This window comes from Gopherus evgoodei, chromosome 4, assembly GCF_007399415.2.
Source record: "Gopherus evgoodei ecotype Sinaloan lineage chromosome 4, rGopEvg1_v1.p, whole genome shotgun sequence".
Taxonomy (NCBI): Eukaryota; Metazoa; Chordata; order Testudines; family Testudinidae; genus Gopherus; species Gopherus evgoodei.
In genome coordinates this window covers 98,961,985-98,982,417 of record NC_044325.1, presented here as the reverse complement: position 1 = coordinate 98,982,417, position 20,433 = coordinate 98,961,985, and the positions used below count along the sequence as shown (strand labels likewise).

The 20,433-nt window shown below is 42.8% G+C and overlaps 1 protein-coding gene across 6 annotated transcripts in view; it reads right to left on the bottom strand.

Moving 5' to 3' along the window:
• Window positions 1-20,433, bottom strand: part of PPFIBP2 (PPFIA binding protein 2) — a 210,665-nt gene that overhangs the window by 149,657 nt on the left and 40,575 nt on the right. For all 6 annotated transcript variants that reach the window (XM_030560305.1, XM_030560306.1, XM_030560308.1 and 3 more), the window contains exon 2: window positions 1,999-2,096. In XM_030560305.1, the coding sequence (XP_030416165.1) occupies window positions 1,999-2,062 (64 nt within the window). In that variant the 5' untranslated portion in view covers window positions 2,063-2,096. The remainder of the gene's footprint in view (window positions 1-1,998; window positions 2,097-20,433) is intronic.

The window sequence follows — 20,433 nt, the reverse complement described above, 5'->3', positions numbered from 1 at the left end:
CTTGGAGTTATGGGGTACTTTTGCACCAATATTTTGAGGTTCCATTATGAGCCTCCTGAGGCTGAGCTTTACTGGGATGTCATAAAGAAATGCACAGCTGAACTGCCAAAGGCTGGATTCATCTCCCTGGGTAGTAGGAAAGAATGAGGTTCAGGACATTACTACACACTTAAAAAGCTGTGACAAGTGCTCTCACATTGTGCAGAGGGCGAGGTCATAGCTCTGCCCAGACATCTACTCTGGGAGTGTGCTCAGTTTATGATGGCGCCTATACAAACCCAAAGGCCAATGGAATCCTAACCACAGAGGTCTTGCCCACTTCTTGTATACTGGAATGCTGGGAGAAAGATTACTTGCTTCTGTATGGGTAATATCAGAGAACTGCAAATTGCTCCTTGCACCACCTCCATCGCTGTGCAGGCAGATGCATAATTTAGCACTGTGAGTTGTAGTGCTGGTGTTATACTCCAATGATCCCCTCCCTCAGGGGGTCCTCTGGGGAGGCAAATCAGCACTGTATGCTGCTAACGCTGTTATAGGCATTGCAAGGTATTTCAGAACAGGTTAAAGGTGTGAAGGTGGAGTGAAAGGTTTGTTTGCAAGTTGCAAGAGGCAGAAGAGGGAGGAAGGGAGAAGAGAATGGGTTAACTCAACGCTCTAGCTAGGTGTTAGGATAAGACGCTTACTCCAGCCCAAGGCCACAGCAGACAATCGATTCTCAGCTGCCTGCCAAGAAAGATAGGGGCCTGAATTCAAACCCTGACCAGCTGCGAGAAAGGAGGATTCAGCTGAACAAAACTGCAGGGGCTGCAAAAACTAGTGAGACAGTGAAGGCCAGCAAGGGGGAAAACAACAGTTTTGTGTCCCTGAAGCCAGCGTGTTTTGGGAAAGCTGAGGGAGCCACAGAAGGCCGGTTTGGACTGGAACAAAGAGCATGGGGGACAGAGGTCCCTGAATGAAATGCCCCCCAAAAACCCCAGGACTTAAAACCTTCCTGAAAGCTGAAGCAAATCGGAAATCAACAGCGGACCCTGGACGGCCTGTGAACAGGATAGAATTCTCTTCCACCCTTCCCCCTCTCCTTCTTACGTTACACCCAGGCTTGGCCAGCCTTGGGTTGTATGTGTGTAAGTATAAAAGTGGGTTAGGGCATGGGCACGGGCACTAACGCTTTCTTCCTTCCCCTGAGTGACGAGGGAAGACCCCTACCATTGTTATTTTATTAATAAAGCTTTAAAACTTAGACACTTGGTGTGCTCCTTCATCCCCTCCCCTAATAATCCTGTGGCCTCAGCCTAATCACCTGATGCCTCAAGCAGATTGGTAACAAATCTGTCTCACTGGCATAGAGCAAATAAATTACATAATCTCAGTCCCTAGAACACTGAAATAAAACTAACAGCACATCACTTAAAAAACAAACAAACAACAACAACAAAACCACTGGATGGTTCAGCCTTGGGAAGATCTCTGAAGTTTTGCAAACATAATTTTAATTTTTCAGATTCAACATTTAATACCTAAGCTGTTTCCCAGTAACCAGGCCCATGCTGTAAGGCAAATTTGGGAATTAGTACTTATTATAATGTTCATGAGATTTCAAAAGAACAAGCTCCAGCTAGCAGTCACTCTACCACACATGCTGGTGTGTGTTTAATTCCTTCTATAACTTTACGGAGAGGTAAATTTGTCCTACAGCAATATTATGAAGGGGTTTTTTTAGCTGATTTATCTAAAATAATCTTGCAGATGTGAAGTTTTCCAATGCCCAAATTGTCATTGTTTGTCTTTGAAATGTGTTTGAGGGGAAGTGCTTGGGGAGAGGAGGGAGTGTAGAGAGAGACAGAGACACACTGAAAGACAAAGTTTGGTAACAAAAACAAAGATCCTGAGTAGATCCAACTCTCACTGGTTGTCAAAGAGTTGCAGCTACTCAGCATTTTTCAGGATCAGGTTCCAATCAAATCCGTTTGATCTCAAAGAAAGCAGTACCCATACCTGCAATGATATCATCCATCTGCTCTAAGGCTGCTTCAAGCATATGACTAGCATCAGAAGCCATGATTTCTGACTTGCCCAAACCTTTATTCCTCCTACTGGAAAAAATTAAAAAAGAGGGAGGTGAAGTCATATATATTATGCTAAAACACACACATTTTAGAGAACGTATTTCAATATGGCTCTGCTGTAAACTGAACCATGTGAACTAAAAGCAGCAAAGAGTCCTGTGGCACCTTATAGACTAACAGACGTATTGGAGCATGAGCTTTCATGGGTGAATACCCACTTCGTCGGATGCATGTGAACTAAATTCACCCACTGGCAAATTAGGGCATAATGCCATAAAAACCAATGGAGTCTCTTCTGCTTCTAGCAATGATTTTAGCCCAGCATTTCCAGCTGTTCATTTATGTTTACCTTAGTTTTTTCTTCTATGTAATTTCACCAAAATCAGCAATATCAGATTTTAAAATGTGAATGAAAGGCTTGAGATTCAGACATGAGCTCTTTCTTAAACAGAGGTGAAGTCTTCTTCCAGATACTAGGCTTGCTTCTCTCTCACCCACCCCATTTGATGGGGAAGGAGGATTTACACTCTTAACAGGGGTCAGACAATTGTGGGCTACCATCGTTCCCGGGGTTCCCAGTGGGGTATGACATTTTTATACCACTGGTGTGACTCCCGAGGACTCTGACTGACAGAGGCTGCCTGGGGTGTGAGGAATGGAACTTAGACCCCAGACACCAAACCTCCCTGGTAAGCATCTTGCACTTCCTTTCCCTCTGAATTCCTGTCTCTAGGTGCCCTGTGCTCTTCCACTGATACAACTCAGAATAAATCAATGCTCACAGTCTAGTGTCTTCTCTGACTCCTCTTTCCACACAATCAGGCTATCGTCCAAGCTTTCAGCTGCTTCTTCCACAATATATTGAAAATAGAGCTCTCTTTTTCTGTACAAGTGGCCAAAATGCTCCCTCAATCATTTCACTTGGTGAAGTAGCCATATAGTTATCTGTGAGGGTGAGAGGGAGAGAGCAGAAGCTACCTGTGAGTGGGAGGTGAAGGGGCAGGAGGAGGATTGAGGGGTGGTACTAAGACTCAGCAGCGGGGTTGGGGGGGGCAACTAGTTCCAGGCTGGGCAGAAGGGTCCTGGGGTTTCCTACCTGATCCCAGGCCTGTTCCAGCCCCTTTGGGTCCTGCTGCCATTCGCGTGTCCTGCTGCTCCAGCATCCCTGGGTCCTGCTCTTGCTCCCCTTGGGTATGTACAAGTTTACTATTTCCATTGCAGGGAGGCTCTAGCCTCCCACTATTATCTTCTTCCTAACTTAACATCCCATTTTCTAAAGCAGAGTTAAGTTTCTTTTGAAAGTTCAGTTCCCACCTGATATCAGAGATATTACTGTAAAATCCCAGGCAATATTTTCCAAAAATATGTCAATTCCCAAAAAAGTCAAAGATCATGTAACTCCCCTGTCAGATTCCTTTCCAAGTAACAGTTCCTGTCATCAACAGATAACATTTCAAAAGAAAACAGAACATGCACCATCTTTTGGCAGCCTGTGCTAGGGGCGGATGCTGGAGAAGGGGGTGGGTAAGTAGGGGACGGGGGGACATTGCCTCCCAATTTTTTAAAGGCAGGGCCATGCCCCCCACTTCTGAGAACCAGAATTCAGCAGGGCGCAATGAGGTGTCGTCCCAGGCTCCCCGCTTGGCCCCTGACCGAACCTGGGTGGTGTAACAGCAGGACCTTTGCCCTTTGCCCAGATACCCCTCTGTCATGAAGCGGTGACCAGGCCAAGCTGTCCCCCTCCCCCACTTCTGCAATTCTTCCGGCCTCACTGGTGCTAAGAATACCTTTGAAGAAAAACTTCTCATATGTCCATTTTATGGCTGAGGTATGGAACCAATTTCCAGGCTATCACTGAATTATTCAGTGCCGGTGCTAGCCCCTGGTGGCACTAAAAATATTCCTCCCATCCTTGCCACAACACATACTCATAATCAATAACCCCCTTCACCGCCGCCCTCCCCCCCCCACAAGCTGCTCGGGCCCTAAGCAATTGCTTAGTCTGCTTATGCACTGCGCCAGCTCTGGCTGAATAGGCCTTTCACTTCTACATTCTTGCCTACCTTTCACATTATTATAACATGCATATAAAGTGTTGCAGGTCTCGGTAAGGAATTTTAATCAGCATTTTGTGTTCTGTCTGTTCTCCCATAGGTGGGGCTTGATTCATCCCTGGGTGGCTCTGGGGACTACAAACTACGTTCTCCTGCAAATTTCTGAACCCCAGGTGCATTCACCCAATAAGAGAGCAGACAATTTTCCTCTAGGTCGCGCCCACTGGCTCCCTGGATGCCTTCGAGGAGCAGTGGGCACTGTCCACGGTTCTCTGTGTCCTCCTCTACCTCCCTGCTTTTGATCCTGTGACCCTCACTCCCATCCCTGTTTTCTCATTTGTCCTCTCCTGGCTTTACTTGAGCACTGGGTTCAGTGGCTTCTCACCTTAGGCTGCACCTCATTTTGAGTAGACCAGGGGCCAGCAACCTTTCAGAAGTGGTGTCTGAGTCTTCATTTATTCACTCTAATTTAAGGTTTTGTGTGCCAGTAATACATTTTAACATTTTTAGAAGGTCTCTTTCTATAAGTCTATAATATATAACTAAACTATTGTTGTATGCAAAGCAAATAAAGTTTTTTAAATGTTTAAGAAACTTCATTTAAAACTAAATTAAAATGCAGAGCCCCCGGACCAGTGGCCAGGACCCAGGCAGTGTGAGTGCCACTGAAAATCAGCTCGCGTGCCGTCTTCGGCACCCATGCCATAGGTTGCCTACCCCTGGAGTAGACTTTCCACCAGCAGGCGCCCCAAGTACTCAAGATGTGTATAGAAAGACAATTGAGGGCTTGTCTACATCAGAAAGTTGCAGCGCTGGTGAGGGAGTTACAGCGCTGCAACTTAGGAGGTGTACACATCTGCAGGGCACCACCAGCGCTGCAACTCCCTGTTTGCAGCGCTGGCCGTACTCCCGTTTTGTCTCGGGTGTAGAGGATCCAGCGCTGGTGATCCAGCGCTGGTAATCAAGTATAGACACTTACCAGCGCTTTTCTTGACCTCTGTGGAATAAGCAGGTATCCCAGCATCACCGAGGAAGCCTCTGGTAATCAAACTGGTCTCCTTCCCCAGCTTGCTCTCGCGTTCCCCGAACCCCGAGCAAGCAGGTCTCCTTCCCTGAGGTTTGCTGGGTGGTTCCGGGAACGCGAGAGCAAACCGCGGCGAAGCTGGTCTCCTTCCCCGGTTTGCTATCGCGTTCCCCGAACAAGCAGGTCTCCTTCCCTACGGTTTGCAGGGTGGTTCGGGGAACGCGAGAGCAAACCGCGGCGAAGCTGGTCTCCTTTCCCGGTTTGCTCTCGCGTTCCCGGAACCCCCGAGCAAGCAGGTCTCCTTCCCTGCGGTTTGCAGGGTGGTTCGGGGAACGCGAGAGCAAACCGCGGCGAAGCTGGTCTCCTTTCCCGGTTTGCTCTCGCGTTCCCCGAACCCCCCTTGAAGCCGCCCAACAGCGCTGCAGTGTGGTCACATCTAACACCACTTGCAGCGCTGGTTGCTGTAAGTGTGGCCACTCTGCAGCGCTGGCCCTATACAGCTGTACTAATACAGCTGTAACAACCAGCGCTGCAAAATTTTAGATGTAGACATGGCCTGAGTCTATTTTGGTTAACTAATGATAAATAGCTATGAGAACACTAAATTAGCTTTTTCTGAATGAATGAACCGGATTGCTCTCACATCAAACATTGCTTCTCAGAAGTGAATTTCTGAACATTAGTCTAACATTAACTTAATTCAGAGCCATGCAAGGATCTTTCTTGAAGTGTTTGTACTGAGACATTTCTATTTGACTGTAAAACCCAAGAAACACATTTGGCTAAACAAGTTCTTTCACAGAAGGATGTAGAGGGAGAGTTATTCCTTTTAAGATGTGGAAAAACATGCTCACCTAAAATGAACTTTAAGTTATGCTGTTTTAAAGTGACAAACTTTAGCAAGTGATTCTGCAAAGAAGTTCTGGCCATAATTCACTTAAAAAGGGATGATTAAGGAGAAAATGTGAGGTGTTCCTTTTCATGCCATATGATTACTAATATGAATACCAGCACCAGTTAGTTCTAAGGGTTGGAGAGTTGGGCAGTTGCCCCAGGTGCCAATTTTCAGGTAGAACTGTACTGCATTTTTTCCCCTTGATTAATACGGTAGTGGAGTATGGAAAAACACATGAATAATACCAGATTGGACAGTGCAATACTTTGCTTTAAAATAACCAGTCATATTTAAGGGGGAGAATGCCACAACCAGCCTCTCTCATCTTTCTATTTACTTAAATAAATAGTGGAGGGGAGGGATAGCTCAGTGGTTTGAGCATTGGCCTGTTAACCCAGGGCTGTGAGTTCAACCCTTGAGGGGGCCACTGAGGGATCTGGGGCAAAATCAGTACTTGGTCCTGCTAGTGAAAGCAGGGGGCTGGACTCAATGATCCTTCAGGGTCCCTTCCAGTTCTATGCAATTGGACTCTAAAGGATATATATTTATATACCTAAGAATAAAGACAGCTATTATCTGAAATAGCCCAAATTTGCTGACTTCCAAGGAAAGCTACAAAAGCCATTTTTGACAGAATCTCTGTAGAAGGCTGAGTATATGCTTCCTATATGATGGAGCAGTAGGTGGTTGCCTGAGCTCCTGTGGAACTCATGATTTTAATTCTGATGAGATTTAATTCAACTGTATTTATTGTAGGAGTAGTTTTACTAGGGTACCTAGAATCCTGGATAATTTTATTATTTAAAAAATAATTAATAATTAAATTAATTAAATAAATAAATAAAATAATTAATAATTAAATTAAATTAATAAAAAAATTAATAAATTAAAAGTTAATAAACAAATATCTCCAATGACAAGCTATATGAAGATATTTTTGTCTGGTATTCACCCAATGGTAGTTCCACTGTTCACTTTCAATGACGTCACTGGTATTTAAACACCCACGTTTATTCTCATAATTGCAAGCTTCCTGAAGATAAACACTAGGATGAGAATCAATCAGGCATGAAATAGAGTGGTGCATTAAAATATAATTATCCATTTTTTGTTTACCAAGGAAACAGCCATGCAATACTGAAAGAGTACCTAAGGCTAACTCCAAATCTTTGTACCATAAGAAACATCGTAGCTCAGTAGCAAACCTACTACAATGGAAAATATAGATATGGACATAAATGTAGATCTGAAAGGGACCTCAAGGTCATCTAGTCCAGGGGTAGGCAACCTAGAGCATGTGTGCCGAAGGCAGCACATGAGCTGATCTTCAGTGGCACTCACACTGCCTGGGTCCTGGCCACCAGTCTGGGGGGCTCTGCATTTTAATTTAATTTCAAATGAAGCTTCTTAAACATTTTGAAAACCTTACTTATTTTACATACAACAATAGTTTAGTTATATATTATAGACTTATAGAAGCAGACTTTCTAAAAACATTAAAATGTATTACTGGCACACAACACTTTAAATTAGAGTGAACAAATGAAGACTCGGCACCCCACTTCTGAAAGTCCTTAGGGCTGGGCAAAGGGGGCCCACATTCAGACTGCAGTAGCTGGGGGGGGTGACACAAGGGGCTCGAGCTCCTCCTGGCTGGCTGTGGCCGGACTCCTCTCTTCTCTGGCCCCTCCCCCACACTGGGCCAGTGGGCTTCTCCCCATCCCCTGACCCCTCCCTCCCTCCCTCACTCCTCACCCGGCCAGCTGAGGGCTCCGGCTCTGCCCCAGCCCCGGGGAGCCCAGAGTGGTGTGGCCGGTCAGTGGCGGCACGGCCCTCCGCCCCCTGCCTGGAGCAGAGCCAAGTCTCTCCCTGCCTGTGGCCCTGCGCCGTTCGGTCTCTGGCGGGGGCCACGAGTAGCGAAACTTCAACCGGGGGTGGGGGGAAGAGGAGGGACTTAAAGTGACAATGCCCTCACTGTCTCTCAAACTTTCCTCACATGCACACACACAGGCTCTCATACCCATGTACACTGTCTCTCACAGTCCTCCAACACAGATTGTCCTACACACACAGGCTCTCTCTCTCTCTCTCTCTCTCTCTCTCACACACACACACACGTTTTATTATTGTTATTACAGCATGGTACTTCCTGTCAAAATGCTCGTGGTGAGCCAGGAGGGGCTAGGGGCTGCAGGAGAGCTGTGGGCTCTGGCAAGATGCAGCCCCCATGACAACGTGAAGCCTGCCTTGAGCCACAGGCCAAGCACCAGGCACCACAAGCCACCACAGCAGCACATAAGTAAGTGTGGCAATACACCATATACCATTCCATCCTTGCTTCTGCTGACAGTGGCCTAGGAATTTGCTAGTTGTAGCAGTTATTCATTGTGATGTTATCTGATTAAAACATGACCATGTAGATCATCGTTGCAACCACTGTTTTATATTTGCAACAAATCTTGTACAAAATATGGCATGTAAGATGTCTATGAAAAGGTTATGACTTGCTGAATAGGTTTATGCTGTTTTTATGCATGTATCATTTTTGCATTTGAAGTTATGAGTGTTGGCCCTATACCTGTGTTTCAAATGTTTGCTCCTAGGGTAATGCCCACAAGGTAGTTAGCCAGCACATCTTCAAGGGACTAGTCAAAGAAAGCGGCTCATCAAGGGACACTTAACTCACAATGGATCATGGGAGCTGACCATCTACATTGAATGGAATTTCCTGTGGACATTCCATATGAAGTATAGGTAATGGCCCAGAAGTGATGGAGGAGGGGAGCTCGTAGGAGCCAGGGGTGATGACGGGAGGGGGAGATGGGGTGCCAAAATACAAGTTTGCCCAGGGCACCATTTTCACTAAGGCCGGCCCCGAGTCCAGCGCTCTGGGCTGAGGCAGGACCAAGTATATCTAGACCATCGCTGACAGTTATGTCTTTAATATCTCTCCTCACCACCACTCCCGATTATGTGGATTCTACAACCTCCCTTGGAATCTTATTCCAGTGTTTAACTATCATAGTGAGACAGTTTTTCCTAATATCTAACCTAAATCTCCTTTGCTGCAGATTAAATTGATTACTTCTTGTCCTACTGACAGCAGACATGGAGAACAATTGATCATCTTCTTTATAATAGCCCTTAGTCTTCAAGTATGTTGTTATCAGGTCCCTATGTTTGCTATCAAGTAAAGATAACTTATTCCAGTTACAAATCAATAATTCTGTGATGCACGCTCCACCAGGGTTGGTGAAATATTCACAAAGTTAATGATAAATGACCTTTCTGTTTAATCATTGCACTACTAATTTTTTTGCGTTCTTATGTCTATTTATACACAGCTCATCTGTCCGTTCTATAACAGTAGTGCTGTCTAGAGGAACAGAAACAAGATAGGGGTCGAGAACGACCGTGTTCAAATTCTAGCTCCGCCACAGACAGCTTGTAGCGTTGGATAAATTGATGTCTTCACATCGGATAGAGAAGAAGAAGGGAATTATTCTCCAATCCATCCAAGGAGAATAAAACTACATTTTTACTTTGGGTCTTTTTCTATTAATTTGTTATGTTCGTAAAAATGCTACTTCATAATCTTAGGAAGATTAATAGACTAACTCGACCTATTCCTAACCCCTGCACTCATTTAATCAATATAGAATAGGAATGGAAACAACCATTTTTGACATGTTTTAAAAAAACCCAACAGACATGATCTCAGTTTACGCCCCCACAACAGATGATTATCTAAGCAAAAAAAAAAAATCAAAAATCAAACCCGTTTAAAATTAAGCAGGATAGTATCTTCCATATAAGGTTAGAGTCCACCTTCTATAGAGCTGATTAGAAGCACCCTGTGCAGAAAGCGCTGTTTTGTAACCTTGACAAGCTACAACAGGCATACACATTTATTCTTTACAGCATATGTGGCAACTTCATGCTGCTGCAAGAAACACTGAAAACAATTTCTGCTAGAAATATGACGATTAAGGCAACTAGGCATTCTGAAATGCTATCATGTGGTGCAGAATGCATTAATCTTGAACAAGTCCAGAGGGCACGTGTCCCTCACACTGCATACAGAGAGAACAAGAACTCTCCCTCCATTTCCAGAGTCAGTCCCTCAGAGGAAAGCCTGCACTCCTCTTCAAAATAAGCACTTACATCTAAATATTCATCTACGATCTCCAAGAGAAGTTGTTAGTTTTTGACTGCCTGGCCCCAAGGTTGGCCCTAACAAGTTTGCACTGCAATATATTGAGTAAACATTCCTAGATCAGGTTACTTCCTGTTGGATCTGATACTATGCACCAAAAACTAGCCAATAATAGTGGGCCAAATCCTGTTCTGTATACCTATGTGATCCCACTGCAATTCTGCATTGCTATTTGTGCCTCATATCTGAATTATCTAATGGGAGAAACCTCATTTAAAGTTGTGATTATATCCATTGCCATAGAGATAATATACAGGTTTTTAATATGATCTCAGCTATTAGGAGAATAAGGATAGGTCTTCACTAGCAACATAAAACCACCTCCACAAGGGCAATAGCTGCCAGTGCTGGTGCACTGTCTATTCTACACTGCCACTTTACAGCACTGAAACTTGCAGCACTTGGGGTGGAGGTGGGGGTGGGGCACGTGTGTGTGTTTTTTCAAACCCCAGGCGAGAAAGTTGCAGTGCTGTACAGTGGCAGTGTAGACAACGCTTAAGCTTTAGTGCCTTAATAAATTATAAAAGGCCCTTGAACCATTAATATTGGTCTACTTGCTTTCAGTTTCCTTCTCAGTTCTTGTTTTCAAACTTATGGAAGAGACCATGCTCTGCACTGTGTTGAATTTGTTATTCAGTTTGAGGTTTGCTACAAAAAGAATTATTTGATAATTAAATATCAAGGGTGTAAAACTGAACTGACTGGTCAGATTTCCTGCTGGCAACAGATCTAACAAGAGACAAGACGTTGAATCTTTGGAAAGTTCTTTCTTCCTCACTTTTTTGTATTAGAAAGATGATTGAGTTTCTAGGTCTAGAAATTAGCATTAATCAGAAACTTTTCTTGAAAAATAATTTTGATGAAAAAGCCACAGAATTTTTCATTTTGGGTTTTTCACCAACCCTACTAGTAATAAGCTTGACAAGTGAATTTGGGGATGGAGGAGAAGGGAGTGGGAGATGGAGAACACAAAAAAGCAACCTCCCCAAAAGTATTCCAAGCTTCAGATAATCATGGAATTTGGAGATGAACACAACCTATAATTAGGTCATCTTGTCCTTTTCCTGCCAATGAAGGACAATTCTTTCTTTTAAGTGACTTATACAATGAGACTCCCCCTCTTTCTTGGGAAACTATTCCATAGCCGAAGTGTCTTCCACAGATCTAACCTTACCCAGTTTAAAGCTATTGTTTTCTCAGCTGCACCCCATTTACCCTGTTTATACTGCTAGATTCTCCGGGCATCACTTATCTATTCCCTCCTCCATGAGCAAGCCCAGAGGGAACACCAGCTTTCTATTGCTCATCAGCCACTCCTACTGACTGATCCACATTTAAGAGGTGATGGTCTTGGGGCTTGTCTACATCACAAAGTTGCAGCGCTGGTGAGGGGGTTACAGCGCTGCAACTTAGGAGGTGTACACATCTGCAGGGCATCACCAGCGCTGCAACTCCCTGTTTGCAGCGCTGGCCGTACTCCCGTTTTGTCTCGGGTGTAGAGGATCCAGCGCTGGTAATCAAGTGTAGACACTTACCAGCGCTTTTCTTGACCTCCGTGGAATAAGCAGGTATCCCAGCATACCTGAGGAAGCCTCTCTGGTAATCAAGCAGGTCTCCTTCCCCGGTTTGCTCTCGCGTTCCCCGAACCCCCGTGCAAGCAGTTCTCCTTCGCCGGTTTGCTCTCGCTTTCCCCGAACCCCCGTGCAAGCAGGTCTCCTTCGCCGGTTTGCTCTCGCGTTCCCCGAACCCTCGTGCAAGCAGGTCTCCTTCCCCGGTTTGCTCTCGCGTTCCCCGAACCTCCGTGCAAGCAGGTCTCCTTCCAAGACCTGCTTCCCCACGGTTTGCTCTCGCGTTCCCCGAACCCCCGTGCAAGCAGGTCTTCTTCGCTGGTTTGCTCTCGCGTTCCCCGAACCCCCGTGCAAGCAGGTCTCCTTCGCCGGTTTGCTCTCGCGTTCCCCGAACCTCCGTGCAAGCAGGTCTCCTTCCAAGACCTGCTTCCCCGCGGTTTGCTCTCGCGTTCCCCGAACCCCCGTGCAAGCAGGTCTCCTTCCCCGGTTTGCTCTCGCGTTCCCCGAACCCCCGAGCAAGCAGGTCTCCTTCCCCGTGGTTTTCAGGGGGGTTCGGGGAACGCGAGAGCAAACCGCGGGGAAGGAGACCTGCTTGCTCGGGGGTTCGGGCAACGCGAGAGCAAACCGCGGGGAAGCAGGTCTCCTTCCCCGGTTTGCTCTCGCGTTCCCCGAACCCCCGAGCAAGCAGGTCTCCTTCCCCGCGGTTTGCAGGGGGGTTCGGGGAATGCGAGAGCAAACCACGGGGAAGGAGACCTGCTTGCTCGGGGGTTCAGGGAACGCGAGAGCAAACCGCGGGGAAGCAGGTCTCCTTCCCCGGTTTGCTCTCGCGTTCCCCGACCCCCCCTTGAAGCCGCTCAACAGCGCTGCAGTGTGGCCACATCTAACATCACTTGCAGCGCTGGTTGCTGTAAGTGTGGCCACTCTGCAGCGCTGGCCCTATACAGCTGTACTAATACAGCTGTAACAACCAGCGCTGCAAAATTGTAGATGTAGACATACCCTTGGGCTCTAAGACCTCTATGTAACTCCTTACAATGTAGCAGTGCATTTATATTCAGCAAAGCACTTAATCTCATGAATGAGACTGAGGCTTCCTCTATGGGCTTGGCTACACTCACACTTTACAGCGCTGCAACTGGGGTGTGAAAAAACACCCCCCTGAGCGCTGCAAGATACAGCGCTGTAAAGCGTCAGTGTAATCAGGGCAGCAGCGCTGGGAGCGCAGCTCCCAGCGCTGCACGCTACACCCATAAGGGATGTGGTTTACATGCAGCGCTGGGAGAGCTCTCTCCCAGCGCTGCCGCTCTGACTACACTCACACTTCAAAGTGCTGCCGCGGCAGCGTTTGAAATTCCAAATGTAGCCATACCCTATCAATGTTTAAACCGTTTGCTGAATTAGAACCTGAGAAAAATCCCATCGCATTCTCCTGGACTCAGTGGTAGAAATAAATCAATGATCCAGAGAGAAATTAACTGGAAAGATAAATGTATTAAGATTCCCCAAGGATGGAGAATGACTTATGTTCATTTGCCTATTTGACCCATGCTATGTTAATTTTGGCAGCATTTTCTTTTCCTTTTCTTTCTTTTTAAAAGAAGAGGTTGATGCAGTTAAAGCTGATAAACTTTCCAATGAAACGTTATTACATCTGCAAATGCCATTTCATTAAAATTAAAACTTTCTACAGGAATCATAGAGGATAGAATCACAGACTGGGAGGAACCTCAATAGATCTTCTAGTTCTGTCCCCTGCACTCAAGGCAAGAGTAAAGTATTATCTATTTTAGACCATTCCTGACAAGTGTTTGTCTGAGCTGCTCTTAACAACCTCCAAGGATGGAGATTCCACAACCTCCCTAGGCAATTTATTCCAGTGCTTAACTATCCTTACAATTAGGAAGTTTTTCCTAATGTCCAACCTAAACCTCCCTTGCTGCAATTTAAGCCTATTGCTTCTCGTCCTATCCTGTATCAATTTTGGTGAAATTTCATTTAGAAAAAAATTGAAACAAGGGGTTTTGATAAGGTCAATATTATCTGAATGGCACACTTCAATTTTTCATTTTGAAACAATTTTTTGTTTCAAAAGTTTATTTTATATTAGAATATAAAATAAGTTAAAATTAGTAAAAAAAGTTTAAAATTTATCAAAATAGAACATTTTGATGGACCTAAACCAACCTTTTTCCAGAAATTTCATTTCATTTGAAATTTTCAATTTGTTCTGTGTGTATGTGTGTTCGTTCCAACTCAGAACAAAAACAGAATTTCAAAATAATGGAATTTCCCAAGGAACATAAATTGTGGCTCTTGCACAGCTCTACAATTAATATAAACGTTGATTATCTGAATCATACAAAAGGTAAAATATATTTAAGGTTAATTTATATCTACATATTTTATTCATATTGCATGCAAAGTAACATGGAATCGAAGAACCTGCATGTTTTATGTTATATGAGGTAAGGGAGGTAAAGAACATCTGTGTTGCAATATGGCACTCAAAATACCTGAAAGTATGGTTTTCTCAATTTTTTTTAGAAAAACATTTAGATTTTTAAAATTACTATGTTGAATGTAAGTCAGCTTCCCCTCAGAGCTCTTTAATCTTCATTATAAATTGATTGAGTTAAACATAACTTGGGTATTTCCAAACAGATTGATCATTTATACAAATATTCTGGAACTTGTTATGTGCCCCATCATGTATAGAAACGTGCTTCAGTGCTGCGATCCAGTTTCTTGGTTTTAGTAGTTTAAGGTGGATTCTGGTCTCCTGTTGCCACATCTTTTAATGTGGTATTTGCTGGTATTATTATTAAATTCAAGAAAAGTGTTTGTCCGCCAGAGATATTGGGCCCGATTCATAGCTACAACTGGATCACAGACGACTCTCACCAGTGTAGGAGGATACTCCTGTGGCAGAGAGATGCCTTAGCAGCTCCTAGGCTATCTTGCCCCTTTGGCTGAAGAATAGGGCACGTATACATTCCCTACCAATCCCTGGCTGTACTGTGGCCTCTTGGGGCCATTGACAGCTTGTGTAAATTAGAGCAGTCCAGATCCTGGACTGGTGCACAGCTAGCCCATAACTGAGGGGAGAGAGGTAATAAAAAAAGTTTTGCTTAAAGCCTCCAGCCTCTGAGCTGCACTATATGCCCCTCATTTGCAGTGTAAGATTGTGGCCATGACATCCTATATGCTTAAACCAGCCAGATGGATTCACACTTATTATTAGCATGAGATGCCAGAAAATGAGCTCTTCCTAAATATAAAATATATGTTTGGGTACATGCATGTGTTTATGACTAGAGGTGCGGAAAACTGTCACTATGAAAATGACAGAAACTTCAGCCTTTCATTGTGAATGTGATATTGGTCCAGCTTATTACAGTTTTGACATTAACACAAGACCCTTAGGTCAAGTAAAAATTTATCTCACTGAAAGAAACCCAAAAAACGTACATTTCTGAGTTGCAAAAAAAGGAGTTAATTTTGGGTAGAAAACTGCATGAAAAGTTTGCCATTATTTTATATGGTCTTGCTACACCTTGTACTTTTTCCTTACCACCACTTCATTGTACACACCTGCCACAATATATTTATTATTCAACTGAAAGTCAAGAGAAGTAAAAAAAATACCCTCCAAAAGCCATATCATAAATAATATATTAAAAAAGTAGAGCACAGTGTAATTTGTTTCAGAGTGACAATGTAATACTACTTGCTTGACATCTTTTTCTAGCCAGACCTGTTGCTTGAGCTTCAGGCAAATTTCATTTTCCCCAGACACGCCTCTCTTGCTTGTTTGTCTAGTCTAAGCAAGAGTTTTCAAGCAGTTCACTAGTCCTGTACGATGTCAGTTACAGTCTTTGGCCCTAACTTTCTTTAAGTAATGTGGACTCTTGTCAATGGGACCCTTGCATAGATCCCACAGTAGGGCCAGGGCCTTGAAATGTGCCACATATTTGCTGGTATTTCTGCAATTTTTACTTGTTTGACAGTTTCTCTACTCAGCTGACACTAACAGATGTGCAATTCATAAGATGCCTTACAATACAGTACATGTAAAACTTGAAGAACAAAACATTAAAGGACTTCTCTCTCTATGTAAGAAGAAAAACTATTTTTGGAGAAATAGCTTTGTTTCAATACCTAACAAGTTTGAAAAAGGATATTTTAACCTCTAAATTAAAGCAAACTTAAATAAATGTATATAAATCAGTTAATTAGGGAAATACAAAAGCAACTCACTCACCTTTTCAGGTCCCTAACATGAGGTTTTCCTTTTGCTCTGATTTGTGAAGTCTTTCATTGCTAATAGTTATAGCCTCACTACGAAACAAATGACAATCCCCAAATATAACCACCACCCTTAAACACATGCCTACAATAATCTGAAGCCCAACCCACATACAAAAACGCTGTGATCTTATTTATCGTAATTACTTAAATTCAACCACATACAAGTAATAGGATCTGTCAGGTAGTTAAGATCAAACTGGTCTTAATACATCCTGCTTCCTTTGCTCAGTCAGTTATACTGTTCAAATCCTAATACATGATTTGCATTTTAAACCAGTTTTGAAGGGGATGAAGAGGGTTTTTACCTGGGACAGTGCCTCTAATTTCAAGTAGATGAAAACAGACTCCAGAAAAACTATTGTACTTAGGGCACAACTTCTCCTTTCAAACTGTTTATTGCTTACTCTGGTTCCCCTACAGAAACCCACCAAGGTAGAAAGTCCCCAGACTTTCCTGTTCTCCACAAAATATAAGACTGAATTATTATTTTTTTTGTAATCAATTTTTTTTGTGACTGTGAAAAGCCTGAATCATATTTTTAACTATGTGGCTGCCTTGAATCTGCTGCCAGTCAGAGATGGGAACTGCCTCAACTCTCCTTTTCGTGAACCAGATGTTAACTCTCAAGCCTATTCATGATAATCAAGTTGCAAATGCTGTTAGCTATTAAGTGAGATGTGGCTTAAGCTTAGGAAATCTTGAGTTCTAGCCTTAGCTCTTACACTGACTTCCTGGCTGGCCTTGGACAAGACATTCAACTCCCTTCTCCATTTATAAAATGCATATAATAATAATTAATAATAATAATACCTATACCTTGCAGGGATCTTGTAAAAACATATTTTAAGTGCTTTAAAGATTCAAAATGCTGGGCACTGTACTTCTATTATTTTCTTCTTATTACTCCATGATGCAAGCAAACATCAAATGGCTTGGTTAAACCCTGAAAAGTTTATATTCAGACTTCTGAAACCTTAAGGGCTTTTCAGCTTTCCCTCCCTTCCATTAATGTTCTCCCTTTTCCTATGGCAACTTCCACCTTTTCATGTTCTCTGTATGTATATATAATCTTCTTACTCTACCTTCCAGTCAATGCATCTAATGAAGTGGGCTTTAGCCCACGAAAGCTTATGCTCAAATAAATTTGTTAGTCTCTAAGGTGCCACAAGTACTCCTGTTCCTGTTCCTTCATGCATCCTCCCTGTACATACCACTTCACCTATATCTACGCACTCTACAGACTCTCTGGCTATGATTGCTGCTTCCCCCCCATAATGTGGTCCAACAGTTCTTGTGTAATGCCTTCTGACAAAGTTCTCATATTCATTTCAATCCTGTCATAAAATTTAACGTACTTGCCTAATTAAGTTACATAGGTTCTAGCCCTAAATAACTATCCACAGCTGCTAGGAATAGATGCATTTCTGATGATAGCTGGAGCTGCTGCCAGCACAAGTAATATTACTTCTGCAGCACCCTCTAACCCCCCTATCTCCAGAACATTGTGTTGCCATGCAATAGAACAAAATAAATACTGTTTAACAACACTAAAATATCATCCTCTTTAAATACAACACATTAAAAGCAACTTTTTTAAAAAATTAGACGTTCAGTTATACAGAAGGACTGAAGGGAAAGCTAATAAATACAGGGACAGCATTAGTTACTTACGCCACTTTTTTAAAATGTGGGGATGAAATGACAAGTTATTTCTGAAATTCCTTGTTGCAGGCAAAAGTGTAATTACTTTCTGGTGCAATCCTGGGAGGTCAGAAGATCTCAAATGAATCCAGGGCCAACACTGTTAATGGCTTTAAAAACTGGTAGCACCTCTTTAAAGTCAATGTACCACTTTGAGTGCCTTTGTAAAGAACACATAGGGTCACAGCCTCAGCCTGAGTGCAATACTATTGTGTTGCAAAGGGACTATAAAACTAGTCTATAGAGGCTACTTCCCCTAGTATGGAAGATCCCGGGATGATACAAAAGGGGTTCTTACTGCTGGCACAAGTTAAAGCTGCCCTGAGTTACAAGCAATTAGAATGACAGCATTTTCAACTAACAGTTTAACAACATACAGAGTGATGATATGCACAATGAATTACATGAATTGCAATGGTCACATATTCAAAACAGAGTCCCATGGCACCTTATAGACTAGCAGACGTATTGGAGCATAAGCTTTTGTGGGTGAATACCCACTTCGTCAGACGCATGTAGTGGAAATTTCCAGAGGCAGGTATAAATATGCAGGCAAGAATCAGTCTAGAGATAACAAGGTTAAGAATGAGGCCCTTTTCCAGCAGTTGAGGTGTGAACACCAGGTAGTTTCTCCTCCCTTGGTGTTCACACCTCAAGGGCCTCATTCTCCCTGATTGAACTAACCTTGTTATCTCTAGACTGATTCTTGCCTGCATATTTATTTAGCATTCAAGAATTGGATAAATGAGTACTAATTCGATATGTTGTCAAAATTATATGGATAAGAGAGATAAGATTGTCCATTATTAATAAAAGAAAACTTGTAACTTCTGACTGATCTTGCAAAAATCCTCCCATCAATTATGCATTAATTATGCATTACTGCATTATGTAGAACAACAATGCTCCGAGAACTTTATAGCTAAGTATCACTAACATGATCAAAAACCATTTTCATTAAAAAATGTTTCTAATTAGAAAACTACCACGTACTGTCTTGGCATTTCAAGCAATACAAACAATAATATAAGATACTGCTTTGGATTTAAGCAGGACAAAACACTAGAAATCTGCTTATTATTTTAGCAGAAAAGAGTCCATCTAAGGGAACAGTTCATACACATCCACAGGGATATAGTTCAAACTGGTTGATCTCTAATCTCTCTTTTCCAGCTCTAACCTTTAGGATTCTATGAATAAGTTAACCTAGCAGTAACAGTTAAATGCAATTATAAATTATGCTTCCCATCCCCTATTTTATTTTTGTTATCCTCCACATGGAAAAAGTTGCTTAGTGTCTTTTTTTCTTTTTAGAAGAGCAAGTATCTAAGGATCAAAAAACCACAAATATAAAAATATACAAAATAATCAGTGTTATAAGGAGGGCAGGTCCAGGACTATGGTTCACGTTGCAGTATTGCCCACTCCAAGCACGCAAAACTCCATGGATCAGGCCATAAAAAAATCATGAGTTTTAAAAATCAATAAACATTGGGTTCTTTTTCACTGCCCTCTGGTGTTTTAGGCTTTAGGATATACTGAGCTCACATTTGCAAGCTTTTTTCCACAACCACAAAGGACCAAAAACATACTTAAAAATAAATAAAGCTGAAATTCTCAGTTATAAAATTGACTTCCAGGAAAATATCAAATATTGTGTGAGTTGATAAAATCATGAGAGCTCGCAACACTATGTCATGATACAAAGGGGACTTTCAAATAAACTGAAAGGTAGTAAATTTAAAACTGGTACAAAGAAACACTTTCTCTACACATTCCACCTCTGGAACTCATTTCCATAAGATATCACTATGCGCAAAAGTTTAGTAGGATTTGAGAGAAATTGGACATTTATACAGTTAACAAGAAGATCCAGAGTTACAACAGTAAATATTTAAAACAACCCAATAATTTTGCTTCAGAGCATAAACCAATATTTGACCATTGGAGGTCAGGAAAAAACTCTCTCTTGGGGCCATAACTGCCTACTATGGGGTTTCTTGCATCTTCCTCTGTATCAGTTGGCTCTGGCTACTGTGGGAGACGGGATATTGGACTATATAGAATCCTAGTCTGTTCCAGTATGATAATTCCTATGTTCCTATTTTTGTTTTCTTGTATTTTAGTAGATCTTAGAATTAGAATATATTCTTAAAACTTATGACCATGTTATGAACTGAATTCAGCAAAGTACGTAAGTACCAGCATTAAAGTCAAAGAAAGCAAAGCAAGTGCTTAAGTGCACTTGTGAATCAGATACTTTTTCCTTAAAGATAAGATATCCAAACTGAGTCTTCAAAAGCTAACTGTCTGAAAATGTGGATGATTTTTTGCATTATATCTGATGGTACATTGGCAGAGGCCACTGTAGGAATTCTGATGTCTCAAGCAAACCTCCAGATGCTTGACCCTTACCATCCCACAGTGATCCACAAACACTGAAAAAGCTGCATTTGGCTGCCGACAATCCCTCAGACCATGGCGACACTTACAGCTGTACAGCGCTGGGAGTTACAGCTGTCTTTGTACAGCTGTGTAGGGAAAGCGTTGCAGTGTGGCCACACTGACAGCTACCAGCGCTGCAGTGTGGCCACATTT